The following is a 19,294-nucleotide window of genomic DNA, read 5'->3' as shown; positions in this document are numbered from 1 at the left end:
ACATTTAGGATTTTTCTTTAACATCTTGGGCCTGTTTAGGCTAATCATCTCAAAGACTTAAAATCTTAAAGTCTTGACTTTCTGTACCGATGAGATTTCGAAAGGAGTTCTGTCAATGCCAATTCTGAACAGGACCAATTTAGTGTCTGTCTTTTAATTTTAGACTTACCTTTATACAATGGAGATACTTTTTGTTTTTTTTCACATATGCCAATCCGTAGTGTCACTGGGCCCTTTGAAATGTTAACAGGAGACTTTCTCCTTAGTTCCAAATTCCATGTGCACATAAGCACACTCATAAACACACACACAGTAAAATCTCACTAACGCTTGGCTGCAATTTATGGCAATTTTGTCACAGGTGAAGTGTTCCTCTGTTCTACTGTTAGCAAGATGCATGTTCGATAAACAAGAATAATTTCAACAGGTTGCATTTAGAAATCCATGCAAATGATGGATGCACTAGTAACCTGTGATTCAAAACTACTTTGAAGGATATCTGCTAAATTGTTCAGTGTGAGAATGTTCCTAAAAGTTCTAAAATTACAATCTTTTAAAATATTCTAAATTTGAGCTAGTCTATAATTAGGTCCTATTGTATGTTAGTTTCTACATGACATACTTGCTCTGTACTGCCCCTAACTATTGAAAGTGTGAGTGCTTTTCCTTTTTTCCGCCCTAAAATCTATACATTATGGAGTGCCTGTATACACATGCATATGTGTGGACACACACATGAACACACACACACACACACACCCCACACCACATATTGATGAACACAATTTTTTTCAACTAGGAATTCTGTGTCAGGTTAGGTCAAATTTGAAGCTGACTAACCTTGACAATATTTTCCTAGAAAGTACTATAAATATAATGTTGTATTTCAAGGCAAATGGCTGCCTTATAAAATATACATTTGTCTCTCTCTTTCATATTTTAAGTCAGTTTTTATAAATCAGTAAATGGCCCATGGACATTCTGACCAGAATCACTGTATCAAATCTGAATAATGTAAGTTTCATGTTAATAAACTTAAAAAATTATCCATTCTTTAGAATGTTATTTTTCAACTGAAAATGCAGTGTGGTAAGTTTTGAATGTTTCTCTTTGAAGCTAGGGATTATCTTTTCCCATTTTGTGTTCAAAATTTATGTTTTCCAGACTTTAAGACTACAAACAATTAAATTTTAAAACAGTCACTATGGTGACATTCTATATCTTTATTCTGGCTTTCATTGCTACTTGAACATAAAGTTCTTAGAGCAGCACAAATTTATTTTTCTGCCTTCTATGTAGGGGTTTGCAGAGATAAAAACTGAAAATTTAAGACATAGAGGTTAGAACATTAACTCGGTAAGACAACATTGGAAAGCAATTTCTGATTGGAAGCTCTTGCTTTTCCAGACATGAGGCATCTCTGCTGCACAGCCATTACATATATTGTTCATAAATGTGCAATCAATCTTTGTTAAATCAGGTTAAATATGAATGCTGCTTTCCTGGATGTCATCCAAAAGTGGCATTGAAAGCATACTAAAGAATTTATTTAAAGAATCACACTCTGAACTTCACAAATACATAGTGGCTATTTTAAAATGATATCTTCTGAAAAAGCAAATGGTCTAAAAGAGAAGTTGAAAATATTTTCTCTGGTTACCACTGTCAGATCTAACTACATAATTATACTGTCAAATAGCTTCATTTTTTAATGCTTTTGTTTATATAGTGCCTGAACATTGCCTTCAAGGCACAGTAAAACTCTAACACTAAAAATGTAAATGTAACTTAAGTGATGAGAATTGTCATTAAAATCTAAAGTATGATTTTACTGTATTTATCCAGCCACATAGATTTGCCGAATCTATGTTATTTAAATACAAATACACATTTCTAAGAGAAATGCTTTAAGGTATTAAATAACATTCTATTTTTCCCTTTTATTTTTATTTTCTATCCTATCTATCTTTAAAAAAAAAACTTAAAAATTAAATCAAGCTATTTGCTTTAGCTGTGGATAGAAAAATTCTTCCTACTAAATACATATCATTTAAATGTTTGTCAATAAAGTGAAGGCTGTTTGGAAATTTTACAATGCCAATTTACAAACTTTTCACAACAGAAAATGGCCTAGGAAGTTGTCTTTGATATGTAGCCTATGTAAATACATAAATACTACCTCCCTAAATAAATGATTGCACATTACGGGTCTAATCTTACCATAAACATTATAGAATTTATTCTGGAAACTTCTATGACTGTTAACAGGAATTACAGAAACTTATTCTCTGCATGCATCAGAACAAGGGTAAATTGGATTCTTTTAGGACCCCTAAATAACCAGCTTATATCACTGTTTCTTATGTTAGATGAATTTAAACTGCAGTAAGCTATGTGACATATTTTTCAGGATGAGCAGTTGACAATCTAAATCAGTGGTTGACAAATCCAGCCCACTGTTTGCTTCTGTAAATGAAGATTTAATGGAACACACCCATGCACATCAATTTTATGCATTGTTTACTGCTGTTTTCATGCTACAATAGTAGGTTTGAGTTGTTGTGACAGTGATGGTGCCATCACAAATCCTAAAATATTTGCTCTCTGAACCTTTACAGAAAAAAAATTGCCATTCTTTCATCTACATGGATAACTACATGATATGCATTTTAAATGCACTGTTTTGAAAGCTCCAGGATCAGAAGTTATAAACCCAGTTCACAATAGGACAAATACATGGTTTGGTTTATATAATTATGTACAAGTGAATTGGGTCTTTTAGGAATGATGTTCAAAACTTCATGAAGCCACGAACATCTATCCAAATTTCCCAGTTTTGCCTTAAGTTACATATATATATACACACACACATATTTATCCTATAGTTGAGTCATTATATCTCAAAATAATAAATATTTAAGCAAATAACAGTAACTATTTTATTCTAAATTACTTTTGAAACTAACATAAAGAAATGCTAATATAAGTAAATAATTGTTTAAACTAGTGCCTGAATTACTTGTTCCCTAAGCAACGTAAACAGAAGCCAGGATATCTCATTTGCTGTGAAATGCTTGTTTTTAATTTTCCTACTTGATGCTTTTTTAAAAAAAATGCCTCAATGCAAACTGTTTGGTTAATGAAGAAAAACATCTGAACTCCTTTTATTATGTTTATTTGTGACAAATAACACATTCTGAATCAAAATTAACTTACCATCATTTCAAATGTATATTGGTTACAGCTTAGCAACACCCTTTTCAGGATGTGGTCATTGTATAAAGAAGATGGGACTGTTCAGTAGAATGATTTTTATTTTATCAATAAAAGTGAGACTTTGAAATGCCTTTATTATCATTTCACTGCTTGATATTGACTATCAATTTGTATCACATCATTCAATATCAATTCCAGAAACATCCGGAGCCTCACACACCTATTAGTATCTCAGAGCCAACTAGTCGCGAACAGAGGAAGTAATACAATTGCTTTTGTTAATGTTCTCATGCGACAGGCAGAGGCAGTCAATATTAGACCTGGTAAGACACATCTAGCTCTAGGTGGAATCTGAGGGGAGATGCAGCAACAAGAAAGCAGCACCAACTGAGCATGCTCCTATTCAGGCAGAGACAGAAAGGGAGTGGACGTACTGTAGAAGCTGGCCATTACGTAGTTTTGGCAGCGATCACCAGTAAACTCATTTGGGCACCTGAGAGAAGAAACAAAAAAACAATGGTAGAAAAAACAGAGAAAAAGAGAAGAGGTGAATATATGCTAGAAAGAAGCTCCTTCAGTGTCATTTGACTGAAACTTGGTGGGTTCACCCTCAGGAACTGAATCTTTGCCCTGATTATGGCTTTCAGGCTCTGGCACTTCCCCCAAATGGTTAAAAATTTGGACAGAATGCAGTTCTTAAGTTGGTATGATGGAAAGATCCCAGCATTTTAAGTGGTTGCCTTCTTTCAAAGGGAACTTCTTAAAATGAAATCTGACGTTTTATTCATCTCAGTTTTCCATTTGATGGCTTTGGTCACACACGTTGGAAGAAAATGTTTCTCGGTTGGCTTGCCTGCAATGGTTTGTCAGCATCACGGGCCATCGTGACTGGCCATTATTGTAAATTGATGACTTAGGGACCCACTTTGAGAGACAGTTAATAAGGCAATATTGAATGGGTTTATGCCTTGAGAGGTTAAGCCATAATTAGAACAAAATGAATCAGTTGCAACTGAGCTGTAAAAGCACCAAGTGGTAGTGATTGTTGCTGTAGTTGGGGGAGAAAGCAAATTTCAGATTATTTTAACATACTTTCTTGGTTTTGGACTTTCATGGGCACATTCTCAGTACATCTTGCTCCAGTGAATCCAGGTTGGCACCTAGAGGGCAAAAATGTGGTAAACAAAAAAAATGCTAAAGACACTGAGCTTTCAGACTGGCAATTTTCCTCCTACGGAATATGGAGATTCCTAAAAATGATCTGGTACCAAGCAATATAAAGAAAAGAAAAGACACAACATTTAGAAAACCATGTCCCACGAAAACTGTGGGTTACAGATTTTTGTTGTTGTTTGCTTCAGTCTTCAAATGATTGGTTAACTGAAATTTAACCAGAGTGAAGTTGAAATGTGGAATAAGAGGCAGCAAGGCCCAGAGAGCTGTCAATTTTCCTTTGGCATGACCCTGTTTGCCACTGAACATTGATTCTCACTATGTTAAAACACTGGTTTTCATAAGTGCTAACATGATTCCATCCCTGTCTCTTATCAATAAATTATCTTGAGTTTTTTCTTTTATATACTTATATCAATTTTAATTCATTTCATGGGTGTTTTATGTTACAAGTTAAGTCATTAAACAATAGAAGTCAAGTACTTTCACATTATAATGATTTTTTGACAGGAAAAACTACATTCCCTCTTTTTAAAAAAGATATTACAAATAAACTCTTGTTTTTAATGTTCAAAGATACTAGAAACAGATTTTTATCAAGACAAATTTCACTTAATTGTATTATCCCAAATCAAAGATAAATACATTTTAAAATTTGTATCAGTTATTCTTATGCAGAAGTACTTAATACATGTCATTTTGCATTTAAGGTAAAACTGTTTTTAAAACTGTATAAAATTTACATGTTATTCACTCATATATATTTACCTATCAGCATTCTAGAATCTCAATACAATATTGTTCTTAAGGTCATGCAATGGGGCTGTGCTTAAATATGGAAGTTATTTATAATTGCCATTTTTTTTGTTGCTGTTACTCTAATAACTAAAGCATTTTAAATAGGATTGATTTTACCAGAATCATTCTTGAATAAAAAGGGCCACTGAAAGGTTCTAGGAAGCAATATACTTACAGATAGAAAATCCCTCATTTTGAATCCTCAACATCCATCATCATAATTATTATTAATAGTTCATCTATACAGCAACTATCATGCAAAGAGCCTAAGTTAGCTCTGGTAGCTCATACCTAGTGATTTTTACACAACCCTTTTCTCTACAGAGTAAATAAGAATACATACTATATTTTTGGCATCAAAGAGATATGAACAAAACTGTACTTTGTTACCAATATAGGGGTACTTTGGTTTCCCTTCAAGCCAAATCACCAAATGACTTGGTATATGTAATTCTCCTACTTTATGAAAATGGCCTGCAAGATAAAATACTAGCAGTTCCAGATTTTTCACCTTGTGAATATGTATTTAAGCTTAAACAACAAACATCTTATATTGACACAGCTCTTTTAAACTCTTGGAAACACCTTCATATAAATAAACTGATGATTTTTGTTTAGAATATTTTCACGCAGGGAGTAGAGGAAGAGCTACCTAGAGAAATGCATCAATAAGAAGTATAAGCTTGGCCAGGTGCGGTGGCTCACGCCTGTAATTTTAGCACTTTGGGAGACTGAGGTGGGCAGATCATAAGGTCAGGAGTTTGACACCAGCCTGGCCAACATGGCGAAACCCTGTCTCTACTAAAAATACAAAAAATAGCCAGGTGTGGTGGCGGGTGCCTGTAATCCCAGCTACTCAGGAGGCTGAGGCAGGAGAATCACTTGAACCCGGCAGGCAGAGATTGCAGCGAGCTGAGATCGTGCCATTGCACTCCAGCCTGGGCAACAAGAGCAAGACCCTGTCTCAAAGAAAAAAAAAAAAAAAAAAAGAGGTTGGGTCATTTCTCAAAAAGACACCATTTCTTCACATTCTTATTGAATGTACACAAGAAAAAATACATGGGAACGTTTTTTCATATAACTTATTTCACAAATTCATTTCCGAAGCAAATGGGGTTTTTATTTGTTTCTCGACCAGGACTATGAGTTCATATAGACAAATGCTGTAATTAAAGCAGGTGTTTCTAGAATTAATGATGTATTCAATAATTATCATTTCATCCTGCTTCTTTGCATTCTTGATAAAAGTTAACATTCTCATATTGAGCACACAATAATTCACTTGTTTCTAACAAAAGAACATGGTGTAAGATATGTGAACATGCTGTGTATGTGTGTGTATGTGTAAGAGAGAAATACACACACACCACACAGTTGCTCAGGGCAGGAAATGCCCTTATGTAAGTAAGAATCATGAAATTAACAAATAGCTGAGGAATCACGAGTTCCTTAAGAGAAGGAAGGCATTTATAAGGAAATTGTCATTAGGCATCTTATAATTAGTTCTATGATCAGAGGGCACAGGACAACTAGGTAAAATGAGTCAGAAATCCTACCCAATCAATTTTCTAATTATTATGAATTTCTAACATGATGTTTCCTAGGAAGCTAGCATGAGATGATGGCTTATCTCTATCATAAAATCATATGGAAAACTGGGTATAGTAACACTAGAACTACTTGAGGTATGCAAGTCATTTTTTGGAATTACCAGCTACTTCTCAACCAGAACTATCCTTTTGCTAGTATTTATCTTCATTTGGGAGATGAATTTTCTCATCATTGTTTCTTAGTGTTATAAGACCCTGTTATTACTCAGAACTGACAGCATCAGCATCTCCTAGGAGCATGCTAGTGTAAACGCAGGCCATAGCTCAGAACTACTGAATAAGAATCTTCATTTTAACAAAATCCCTAAGAGATGTGGATGTAGATTAAAGTTCAAGATGTAAGTTACCCTGAACTGGGAAAAGGGAAGCAAACGCCGTCTTTCGGTACTGTGGTATCTTGCTGTTTGGCCATGGACAAGCTATTTGGCTTTACCAGGCCTCACTGTAATTAAGTGATTATCAAAGACCTCTTTTTCCACTAAGGTTCTGGGAAACGATACTTATCCTAACACATGGAATCACTGCTAGAAAACCCCAACATCATTTCTTCTGAATGCATTACCAGTCAGGGACGATAGAACTCAAGGACTTCTAAAAATCCTTTTTGATAAAATGGATTTTTAAGACAATTGTTGAGGTAAAACAAATTGCAAGTGCCTAAGCAACTCAAGTGTTCAGCAGCAAAAGGATGTAGACTTCAGAGACATCTAAATTTGTTGCCAAATGAGATGGAAAGGAAAAGCAGAAACTGAGATAGTTTCTGCATAAGCAAACTGCACACTGCATTGATTGTGTAGAGAAAGCACATGCAAATGAAAACCCAGTTGATCTATAAGCTCTGTGAAATTCTATGGAATTACTTCTAACAGACTAGGGAGACCAGCTTCTGATACATTTCTATTATCAACATTGTATGTTAAACATTCAATCCATCACTTTCCTGGATGATAAGAATAATAGTAAATCAAAGCTGATTTTCAACAATAAGCTTTGGCATGAGTTTGAGCAAATTCCAAGAATTTTATGTCTGAGAATAATCTAAGGATCTGAATAACAAGTACTTGTTGTAGCTTTAAATATATATGTGTGTGTGTGTGTGTGTATATGTATATACCATTTGTTTCATTAATCAGTAATATTAGAAGATGGAAATCAGAGTTTTAAAAAATTTTAGTATTTGCTCTTAATATGATGTTTGTTCTATATTTGTTATTAATGGGGTGAAAATTCACAGTTTTTTTTTCTGAACTTAGGCATCACTCTTTCCCTGCCCTCCACCTCCCCATCACCTACTTCTATGCTCTGGGGAGAATTCTTTCCTTGGCTCTTGCATTGCACCCTATCCTGACCTCGTTCACTGCACTTATCTGTATTGTGATGATCTGCGAAACATTGATCACATTCTGTCAGTGATCACATTCTGATCATTTTGTATCTCTAATGCCTAGCACAGTGCCTGGCTCATAATGGGCTCTCACAAAATGTCTGTGAAAATGAACTTAAGATCAGACCACAGTGTCCGTATCTAATCAACAATTTTATCAAATGAAACTTTCAGACAGGGTGTGGTGGCTAACACCTGTAATCCCAGCACTTTGGGAAGCCAAGGTGGGCTGATCACTTGAGGTGAGGAGTTCGGGGCCAGCCTGGCCAACATGGTGACTGTCTCTATCAAAAATACAAAAATTAGCTGGGCATGGTGGCGGGTGCCTGTAATCCCAGCTACTTGGGAAGCTGAGGCAGGAGAATTGCTTGAACCCGGGAGGCAGAGGTTGCAGTGAGCAGAGACTGTGACACTGCACACCAGCCTGGGTGAAAGAACAAGACTCCATCTCAAAAAAAAAAAAAAAGAAAGATTTTCATACAGTTAATTGATTTGCCAAGCACAGGTCAATCTTAAACATCTGTCTGTTATTTTTATAGTTTATGATACACTCTCCTCTGTGGACTCCCAGATATTTATTTATTTTTTTTATTTTTTGAGACAGAGTCTTGCTGTGTCACCCAGGCTGGAGTACAGTGGCAAGATCTCGGCTCATTGCAATCTCCACCTCCTAGATTTAAGCAATTCTCCTGCCTAAGTCTCTCAGTAGCTGAGATTACAGGCATGCACCACCACATCCAGCTAATTTTTGTATTTTCAGTAGAGACGGGGTTTCGCCATGTTGGTCAGGCAGATGTCGAACTCCTGACCTCAGGTGATCCACCTGCCTTGGCCTCCCAAAGTGCTGGGATTATAGGCATGAGCTGCCATGCCTGCCCTCAAATAATTTTTACAGAAACTCCCAGTATCCTTCTCACAGACTCCCTCCCGTGAATAAAATCCTTTAACATAATGTTTGCAGTTTGGAAAAGACTCTTTGATTCTTTAACAGTGAGTCTGTTATCTTGAATTTAAATACTGTTAGTGAAATACCGGTTTACTTCGAATTCAATAAAGCAGTGCATTCTACTAACCAAAATTCTGCCCAGCACCAGTATAATAAAAACTGTGGTTAATAATAACTTCAATACACTGTTAATATCCTGATATGCTTACTATGTAATCAATCATAGATGCATGTATTTTGAAATAAATTTAATGCTTGGTGTATCTTTTATATTTCAATTGAATAAATTATTTTCCATTTTTTCTTGGTGGAGATTCTAGACATATTCAGAGATATTCACGGACCCCAAGAAACTTCTGGCTAGGGTTTGTTAATTTTATAAACCACATATTTACGGTCAATTTATAAACCATCCTTAGACATCCTTTCTCTTTATTTCTCAGCTTCATTTTCATCAAACCCTCCCTTGATCAGGAACAAGAAGAAAAAAAAAATACAGCTGATATTTCCTCTCTCTCTAGTCATTACTCCACAGTAAAATATTTGGACGATTTAAAAAATACCTTGTCAAAAAATGAAAAGTCCCTGTTATCTGTCTGCTTTTGCTCAATAGTAGCTGTGGTATTTGAAATTATTTGATGTCTATGTTTACAAATATTAAATGATGGAAATGTCAACATATCTCTCTCAAGGAATATTGGTGAGTAAGCATCAGACACCAAAGTCTTTGCTCTCCCTGTTTGTAAACTCGAGGTGGCAGTGTCTACGCCAGCTCCAACTGTGCTGGTCTGTTTTCCTACAGTATTGTGTTGCAAACACGGACTTTTCTCACCTCTTAGCCAGCTCAGCATTCTGTCTAGAACTCGCCCACTCACTGGCTGAGTATCTGTGTTGTAGATTATTCTTTCCCAAATGTATTGTTACTATTAGTCTGCATTTTTCCAAGATGAACCTCATTCTGTTATCTACCTTTAAGTGAAGTTTCTCAAGATTTGTATATGCTTTTCTAATTTGTGTTTTAGTGTTCTTTCTAGCATCATCTGCAAAAGACATTTATGTCCCCAAGGGAATGCCCTCTTTAACATCATTAAAGAAAATATTAAATATAAAATGTTCCAGTAATGTTTCCTTCAGATCCAACCTATATCTCCCCACCACTGTTCAGACAGTATATATCCTCCATTTTCTTTTTAATGGTAATCTGGGGACTAGTTTCCAATCCATGAGATAAGAGGATACAGACTGGTCACACTAGACTCATGGGTAAATGCTGAGAAAAAAACAAAACAAAACAAAAACCTAAGTTGTCCTGGCTTTTCAAATGATGTTTTTCAATGTCCAGGACATACAATCCCAATAATGAGGGTGGCAGTGTTTGTGAATTAACTTCTTGTTTGAACCTTGGTGCCCTTCCCAAATCTCTGTTTGCACAGCTTGCTCTGAAATGCTCATCTGCAGACTAAAACTCTTGCCCATGTTTACTCTACATGATGAATCCTTAAGTTGGGAGTGAAACAATTTCATCGGCTATGGGATCAATCTACATCCCATACATCTCCATGTCATTGTGACACAATGACATATCGACTGCTAATTTGTGGTTTGGTTTTCCTCTCTGGAGGAAGTTTCCCTGTCTTGTCAAACAGCTTAGGGGTTCTGAGGGGCTTTACAGCTCTATCCACTTCACCAGCCTCATTCTGTGATAAAATATCTAAATATTCACTTTTACCTTAAATCATTCAATATAAATATTTCAAAATTGTGTATTCGTTTTCCTGTAAATTGACAATTTGTACTTGTATATATTTATGGGGTAGAAAGTGATATTATGATTTATGAATACAACGTGGAATAATTAAATCAATCTAGCTAAAATATTCATCCACTATTCACAATAGCCAAGTTATAAAATCCACTATTCACAATAGCCAAGTTATAAAAAATCCACTATTCACCACAGCCAAGTTATAAAATCAACGTTAAGTGTTCACCAACAGATGAATGGACTAAGAAAATGTGGTATATATGCACAATGAAATATTTTAAATTGACTCTGTATACATCTCAAGAGTATGACTGCATACTCTTTTTTTATTCTTTTTTCCATGGAGCAGAGTCAGCCTCTGACTAGGTCTTTCATTGTACCTTCCCTTAGCTCACTTAATACCCTTCATAGCACTTGGCAAACCTGTGATTTATAATTCAATTAATTATATGAAACATGATGGTTACTTGCAGTAGCCTACAGACTCCATCAGGCAAAGACCAGTATGGTTCACTACTTTATAAGTAGCATGAGCACAGAGCCTGTCTCATAGGAGCTCAATAAATGTATATAGCTGCCCAGCTGATTTTTATAAGAGAGGAACGAAGCTATTCAGAACACTTAGTCAATGCACCTGATTTTAGGCAAAACTACACCTGAACTGAATCCTATAAAAACTAAAGAATTTTCTTCAACTGTACCTCGGTGATTTAAAGGCTAAATGAGTTAATAAATTCCTCATAAGCACAGTGTAGGATTCTAGATACATGAGGACGTGAAAGAAATAGAAGACACAGTTGTCTGAAGAGCGCATTATCTAGAGCCACATGAGTCCCACCACTTGCTCTCACAAATACTGTCTGTATCTGTTAAATGTTACAATATTCAAGAACAGAGAAGTATTACAGGCAAGTGTAACACTGATTCTCAAGAAAGAACTCTTCTAGGCTGGGATTGGAGTTAGCAGTGTGTTCTTATGGACGGGAAGTCCTAACCCAGTATATATCCTGTTTATTTCTTCCAAATTTCTCTTTCTGCAGCCATCATGATGAGACTGCAGGACACAACTATAAGTTTGTACCGTTGCCCCCTTGTTTAATTATGTTAATCCAGCTACTAATACATATTATAAAAGTTACTATCATCAGCATCATTATGTCAGTATTTTATAAAATGTTAACCTTAGCTAGCTAGTGCCTTTGATGTCTTTGACTTTTTTCTTCCCATCTTACTTAGTCCCCAGATTTCTTCTAGCCTGTACGGAAGACTCGCTTCCCTAAACGTCTGCTATGTCTATGGTGCCACTCTCCTGCTCCAGAAGTTACTATGACTCCCTATTAGCTATTAATATACCCAAAGTCCTCTGCTGGACCTTCAGAGGTCATTAAGTGGCTCCACTGTTTAACTTAGTTCCTTTTTTTTTTTTTTTTTTTTTGAGCCGGAGTCTTGCTCTGTTGCCCAGGCTGGGGTGCAGTGGCCAGATAATTTAGTTCTTTTATTTCATTCATTTGTTTGTTTTACTTCCTAGAATTAAGCTGCATGTTACCGTGTCTCAGAGAAAGAATTCTTACAACCACAATGCCTTCCTGGTATAAAGGAAAGACTCTATAAATGATCATTATATTTAAAAAGTCTTCATTAACTTACTTCAGTCTTTTCTTTACCTTCTTTAAATTTGTATTACCTTAATAGTCAGCATTGTACCATTTGGCATATATTCATTTACTGATTTTCTATTTTAGCAATTTCATTTTCTTAAACAGACTGAGTTCCCAGAGATCAGACACCATTCCTTACATTTTCTCTGTGTTTTAAAAAATGCCTGGCAAATAGCTGTTCTATAAACAAATGCTAACTCATTTATGCCTAGTGTCCCATTATTGGAATACTAAGCATGTGGGAGTTTTTAATATCCTACTGCTCAAGGTCATCGCCAAGGTCTGATTGCAAAAATTTAAAAAATTGCGACCTCAGGCATAATGTGATAAATATTTCATTTACATAATATAGATTATCAAATAAGTTTGATAAATATTTCATTTATCAAACTTAATATATTATATTTGTTGTGATTTTGTCTCCTATGGTTATGTTTTTCACGCCTGTCTCTTATAATAATGTATACTATAATAAGGCCCTACATGGCTTCATAAACGTTCATTATACAAAATTATAAAAGTCTATGTTTATAGATACCTTCCATCTTTCCAAATTAAGTTCGTTTTTTATTGTTTTTACATTATAAGGAAACTAATGATCAGAAATATTAAATGATCTATCAAAGAAAAGTTATAAAGATAGTTGGTGGTCCCAACAAACCAAATAAAACTGCCACTCTTAAATAAAGAGTTAGAAATTAAACATGGGCCAGGCATGGTGGCTCATGCCTGTAATTCCAGCACTTTGGGAGGCCAAGGTGGGTGGATCACCTGAAGTCAGGAGTTCAAGGCCAGCCTGACCAACATGGTGAAACCCCATCTCTACTAAATACAAAAAATTAGCTGGGCGTGGTAGTACATGCCTGTAATCCCTGCTACTTGGGAGGCTGAAGCAGAGGAATTGCTTGAACCTGGGAGGCAGAGGTTTCAGTGAGCTGAGACTGCACCAATGCACTCTAGCCTGGGCAACAAGAGCGAAACTCCGTCTCAAAAAAAAAAAAAAAAAAAAAGAAATTAAACATGATAACACAGTCTGTTAAAACAGGTGTATATATTTTTCCAATGTCTACTGAGAGAATGTAATACTACCATTTACTTTTTATTATAAGGAAAAATAAATTTTGCTTCCCCAGAGTTAAAAGTACTTTAGCAGAAATGAACTCATTTAATTTCACTGACTCCCTGGGAAGAAATTTGGAGAACATATTAACTTCATGTTATAAATAAATTTATTGTCCAGAGAGTTGAAGTGAAAGGACATAAGACTGTTCACCAAAATTTGTAGTTTAAAACTCTAATCCCCTCCAGATGAAGGCACATCTGTCCACTGGACAACATTTTGGACTTACAAGCACAGCCTGATATAAAATAATTTTTAGATTAAAAAAAAATCACATCAACATCTTCCAAAGTACTTCTCCACTGAAACTGCTCAGCAGAACAGATATATAAGAATAAAGAAAAGATGCAAGAGAAAAACTGGACAATTTCATGTTCAATTTCATGTATCTTGTTTCTTTGAACCACAGGACCACATAAAGCATCAGAGGGTACAAAATGGAATGATTCTTTTCTCATCTTTATATAATCTGGAATAGTAACTATTTTTTCCACAGAATAAATTTTAAATTACTGTAGAGAAAAAAATATAAAAGATGAGAACTACCACTGAAATTGCCACACAATCCCCAGGAGGAGGTCCAAGCAATCCGGAAACCTCTCCTCAGAGAAGTGTTTCACTGCTAATATGTTTAATCCATTCGAAACACCTTGTTCTAAGCAGAGAGACAAGAGACTTGTTGTAAAATCTTCTACTTCAACTCCCAAGAAGACAACAGCAGATTAGGTGACCAGAGAGACTGCTTGGAAACTTCCCGGCTTGTGGTGTTTCTGAGTCATGTCTTTAGTCAGGGATAAAGCTGATTTTCAATGACGTGGCTCAAGCTTCAGCAATGCTTAGCTCTAGACAGATAGACCATATGGAAACTATGAACTGGCTTCATAGACAGGACCATGATGAGCCAATGCAGTATTTTTATGTCTTCTGTTTCTATTCAAGTGGTCTAGTGAACAATGTATTATCATACGACCTAGTATAATATGTCTGTGTTTAAATTCTCAGTGGTGATTATTTTTAGTGCTATAGATGTTTTACAAACAGGATTTTTAAAAAGAAAAAGTTTCATTTAACAAGAAAGGTTTGAAATATTTTGGATGTAAAATATACTCTCCAATTCTTCCCTCAAGATTCTGGTTTGCTTTAATGTATGCATAAAGTCACCATCCCAAAGGAGGAGGAAAGTTATCAAAATCATAGATGTCAAAGATTTTCTTTCTGGTAAGATCCAGTACTAATTTAAAACACCTAAAAGATCCTAATTACAAAAAAAAAAAAAGAAAAAAAAAAGGTATAATTTTCTTAGAACTAGAAGGCAAGAATGATCCACTAGACAATTAGGGAGGATGCAGTGTTCATTCAAGGCTTGGGGCTTTAATAGTTATTAGAAGAGTAACAAATGTTTCACTTCAAGATTTTTAAAATATAGCAAGTTTTTAATTCTGGATTAGGCTTAAGATTTAATGAGAAAGTGTGCTGAGTGAAGAAAAATTACAGTTGTTGGCACAATATTAAAATGAAAAAACTGAACAGCACTTACGCGATTGCATGTTTTGTATTGGACGTGGGAGGGCTAAAGAATAGCTGAAATTAGTATGTGGAAAAAAACTGCCCTGGTTCCTTAGAGGTATGCAGAAACTATCATATGCACTCACTCAGCTTGTAAATCTTTGCAAAGTGATGATGAAAAATGATCACATTTCGTTACTATAATTAAAATATAGTGGTCTCAGATGCTTTTCTGAAGAAGTAAAAATATGAGACATAGATAATATGGGTACATTGTTTAAAAAGGAGATGAATTTAAGGAAGTATAATTTAAATGTTTTTTCAAGGAGATTTATTAAAATACAATTACGCTGTATGCTTAAGATTTTGGAAAAAATAACAAGGTTTCCCCATATAACAAACGAACCTCATATTTTATAGATTATACTTCTCAGCTTCTGGCATTTTCTATTTTGATCAGAGAAAATCTTACAAACTACAAACCTGGTTCATCCCAATTTGCTATGATAAATATGGGGATGTCTCATATTTGTGCTGTATTCACAGCAAGTCAGCAGAACTAAAGACTAAATCAGACAGATTTTTATTCTGCTGCAAGCATATAGATTTGAATATTTTAATGATCAAGAAGTGAATCTCTAAGATTATTTTTTAAACAATAAACATAGTCATATGAGATAATTCAGATCTAAAAGGAATGATCTTTTCTACATACTCTTTTTTATTTTTTATTTTATTTATTAATTTTTATTTTGACAGTCTTACTCTGTCACCAAGGCTGGAGTGCAGTGGCATGATCTTGGCTCACTGCAGGCTCAACCTTCCAGGCTCAAGTGTTCCTCCCACTTTAGCCTCCCGAATAGTTGGGACTACAGGCGCATGCCACCATGCCTGGCTAATTGTTTTTCTGTATTTTTTGTAGCAATGGTGTTTTGCCACATTGTCCAGGTTGGTCTCAAACTCCTGGGCTCAAGTGATCCGCCTGCCTCGGCCTCTTAAAGTGCTGAGATTACAGGCATGCACCTGGCCTCATATTCGTGTTTCATCTTGCTTTAATATTTTTGCAAGACTTTTACCTATCATTTCACTTTGGCTTTTAAAAATTATTTATTTCTGTAAAAGAGATGTTTAGTAATTGAGATTAGAATTCTACTGTTCTGGCTCCAAGTCTTTTATTCACTCTAACAGATTATATTTACTTTTACAAATTGTCTGTCTTTGATAAAATCAGCTATACAACCACCAAAACTTGTCTTGTTTTGGCACTGTATCTACTCTTTTCAGAGAAGAGCTTTTGAGTGCAAGAAAGGAGAAGTTCTGGAAGGTGCTTGTTCAGAGCCAGAGGTCCTATCAGGCACACTACAGACACGTCCAATCTACCACAGCTCAGAGAGCAATAAAACATGGCCTACAAAATGGCATTTTCGATCGTTGCTTTTTTGCCTTTAAAACATACGTTTTTTAAGATGTACTCCTTACTTATAAACATAATTAAGGTTTTATTAGAATTGGCACTAAATATTTACATAGTATTTCTGTGATGTAAAAGGGACATGTCCTTGTTCACTATTTCTGGTGCCTTTTTCATTTTGCTAATTGCCCCTATCAGTTCAATTGCCTCTCTAACAGACTTGTTCTTCCTTGTCAAGATTTAAGCCCCATGCCAATATTCTAGCAGAAAACAATTTTTATGACAAAATGGGTATCCCTCCTTTAGAACAAGCATTGTTGCTTTAGAACAAGCATTGTTGCTTTAGAACAATGGCCTCACTGCGTGTTTTCAGCTGGGGACTGCTGGCAATATTTATTAGATGTTCTACACTACATTTTTTAAGGAACGACTTTTAAAATACCTTGCTCTTGGGATACAGCTATTGGTGAACAGCAAAATAAACGTGTATTTTCATCATTTCAATAAAACATTAAATATGTTTTTATGCCCACATCAAATTTTAAGTCCATATACCACATGTGGACAAAATATCAATAGTAGACTTAAAATGCATGGCAAAATAAATGTACTTTTTAATGAGTCCTATTAGTTTTTACTACAAGGTTTAAATATTTAACGTACTGAAACTATCACGATCTTATGCTGCTTTTTGAGAGAGAATAAACTGGATACTTCTTTTTTTTTTTTTTTTTGGAGATGGAGTCTCGCTCTGTCGCCCAGGTTGGAGGGCAGTGGCGCAATCTCGGCTCACTGCAAGCTCCACCTCCCGGGTTCACGCCATTCTCCTGCCTCAACCTCCTGAGTAGCTGGGACTACAGGCGCCCGCCACCGCGCCCAGCTAATTTTTTGTATTTTTAGTAGAGACGGGGTTTCACTGTGTTAGCCAGGATGGTCTCGATCTCCTGACCAAATTAAAGCCTTCCCTACTTGCCCATTAATATTTGCTATTATTCATTGAATGCCAGTTTTTTTTTTTTCAATTCCTTTATCTAGATTATTTATAATCTCTACAGAATTCTGTAAGAGTGCCTTCCTCGGCCACCCAAAGTGCTGGGATAACAGGCGTGAGCCACCATGCCCGGGCCTAAATTGGATACTTCTTAATGGTGCATCACTCCTTCAGGTTATTGGAAAGAAAGTGCTATTCTAGATAGATCTATAGACAAATGAAAGAACACTGTTGTCACCCACAGGGATGCTACACACAATGCATTTCCAAATATATGCAATTTACTTTTTTCTCTCTCTCTTTTTTTTTTTTTTACTGGTGATATAAAACTAAACTCCATTTAAAAAATAGTTATGCAACAATAAGACAATCCCAAGTGTAACAGATACATGTCAGTAAGTAATCTTCTGCCCTTCTGCTTCTTTTTGTTGTCTTATTCATTTTGCAGGTGATCACTGGGATAAGAAAGGAACATTATCTTGCAGCTTAATTCATACATTGGATGTAGAAGTAGATATCAAAAGTTATAGGCCTCTGTGATATCTGCACATCTTTTCTGAATAACAACAAGAAAAACCACAAGGAAAGCAACAATATAAATAACATGGCAAAAACAAACAAACAGCAACAACAACAAAAAACCCAAAAAAACCTCACACACATTGAAAACAGCAAAAAGCAATTCTGGATATGACAGAGGAGTGATGACGAATGGTGTGAATGTTTTAAAACACTCTACATATAAAACAGCATTATTCAACATGGTGCAACAAAACTGGAAAAAAAGCAACAATACATCATGAGACATAGAATCATCTGAAACAGGGAGTTATAGACATAAGCCACATACAGAATTTCTTTTCTTACTTGCACAAGTATCTCGAGGGGTTTGAAAGGTCTTTCACCATGAAGCACTCGCCTCCATTCACACAGAAAGTTTTCTCCTTCTCTGCGCATTTTACAAGATGGCTTGTCCCAGTGGTGGATGTAGATGTAGCTGAAGAGGAGAGAAAGGAGAAAGGTTAACATTGACTTTTTTTTCTCCCCTTCTAAGCAGCCATTAATCTGAAATAATCCTAAAAGGAAGAGTTCATATAAGGTACAGATTTCACTACACTTGCAGACCTTACAAACAATAGCAAAGAAGTTAAGCACTTCATGGGTCTAATTACATAGAATCAAATTATAAAAGAGAGAATTATAGAGTTAACTAATTTTATAATAACTAAATAGGAAAAGGGGCTCAACATTTTTTAACCAATATCTTATCTTCCAGGTAGCTGGAAAAGAGAAGCTCTATTGTCATTAAGTAAAATACATTTCTCAGGAAGGTTCAAGGTAATGGTATAAAGTCATGTCAGTGAAGCTCAATTTAGACATCTATTTTTGATGGCAATTAATTGATAAAATTTTTTATTTTTGAAATGTTTTACATGCCTATTGACTTTATATTTTTTAGACATGATGTATATATTGAAAAAGAAACACAAGTTGGCTTATTTGTTCCAAATGAAAACGTTACAGATTATTAGTCAGATACATATTAACATGCAGATTAGAATTCATTCTCTTCTAAATTTCTGTTCTACTCTAATTTCTTAGAGGAACATGGTTGAATGTCCAAATGTCATCATACTTTTAGGGACATGGAAAGAGTCTAATATCACTGTAAATGTAGACTAAAACACAACAAAATATCTCCATTTAGAATGAGAG

At 35.2% G+C, this 19,294-nt stretch overlaps 1 protein-coding gene across 18 annotated transcripts in view; it reads right to left on the bottom strand.

Moving 5' to 3' along the window:
- The window catches only part of NRG1 (neuregulin 1), a 219,668-nt gene that overhangs the window by 21,385 nt on the left and 178,989 nt on the right, over positions 1 to 19,294 (bottom strand). For 9 of the 18 annotated variants that reach the window (XM_003902626.5, XM_003902624.5, XM_009212850.4 and 6 more), the window contains 2 exons: positions 18,446 to 18,575; positions 3,651 to 3,709 (listed from right to left, as the gene is read on the bottom strand). In XM_003902626.5, the coding sequence (XP_003902675.1) occupies positions 3,651 to 3,709; positions 18,446 to 18,575 (189 nt within the window). Of the gene's footprint in view, positions 1 to 3,650; positions 3,710 to 4,308; positions 4,377 to 18,445; positions 18,576 to 19,294 lie in introns of those variants that run through there. The other 9 variants (XM_003902625.5, XM_009212848.4, XM_009212843.4 and 6 more) reach the window with 4 other exon arrangements.

This window comes from Papio anubis, chromosome 8 (genome assembly GCF_008728515.1).
Source record: "Papio anubis isolate 15944 chromosome 8, Panubis1.0, whole genome shotgun sequence".
NCBI classification, from domain to species: Eukaryota; Metazoa; Chordata; class Mammalia; order Primates; family Cercopithecidae; genus Papio; species Papio anubis.
Note: the sequence above shows the minus strand (reverse complement) of the source record. Positions and strands in the feature narration are given on the sequence as shown.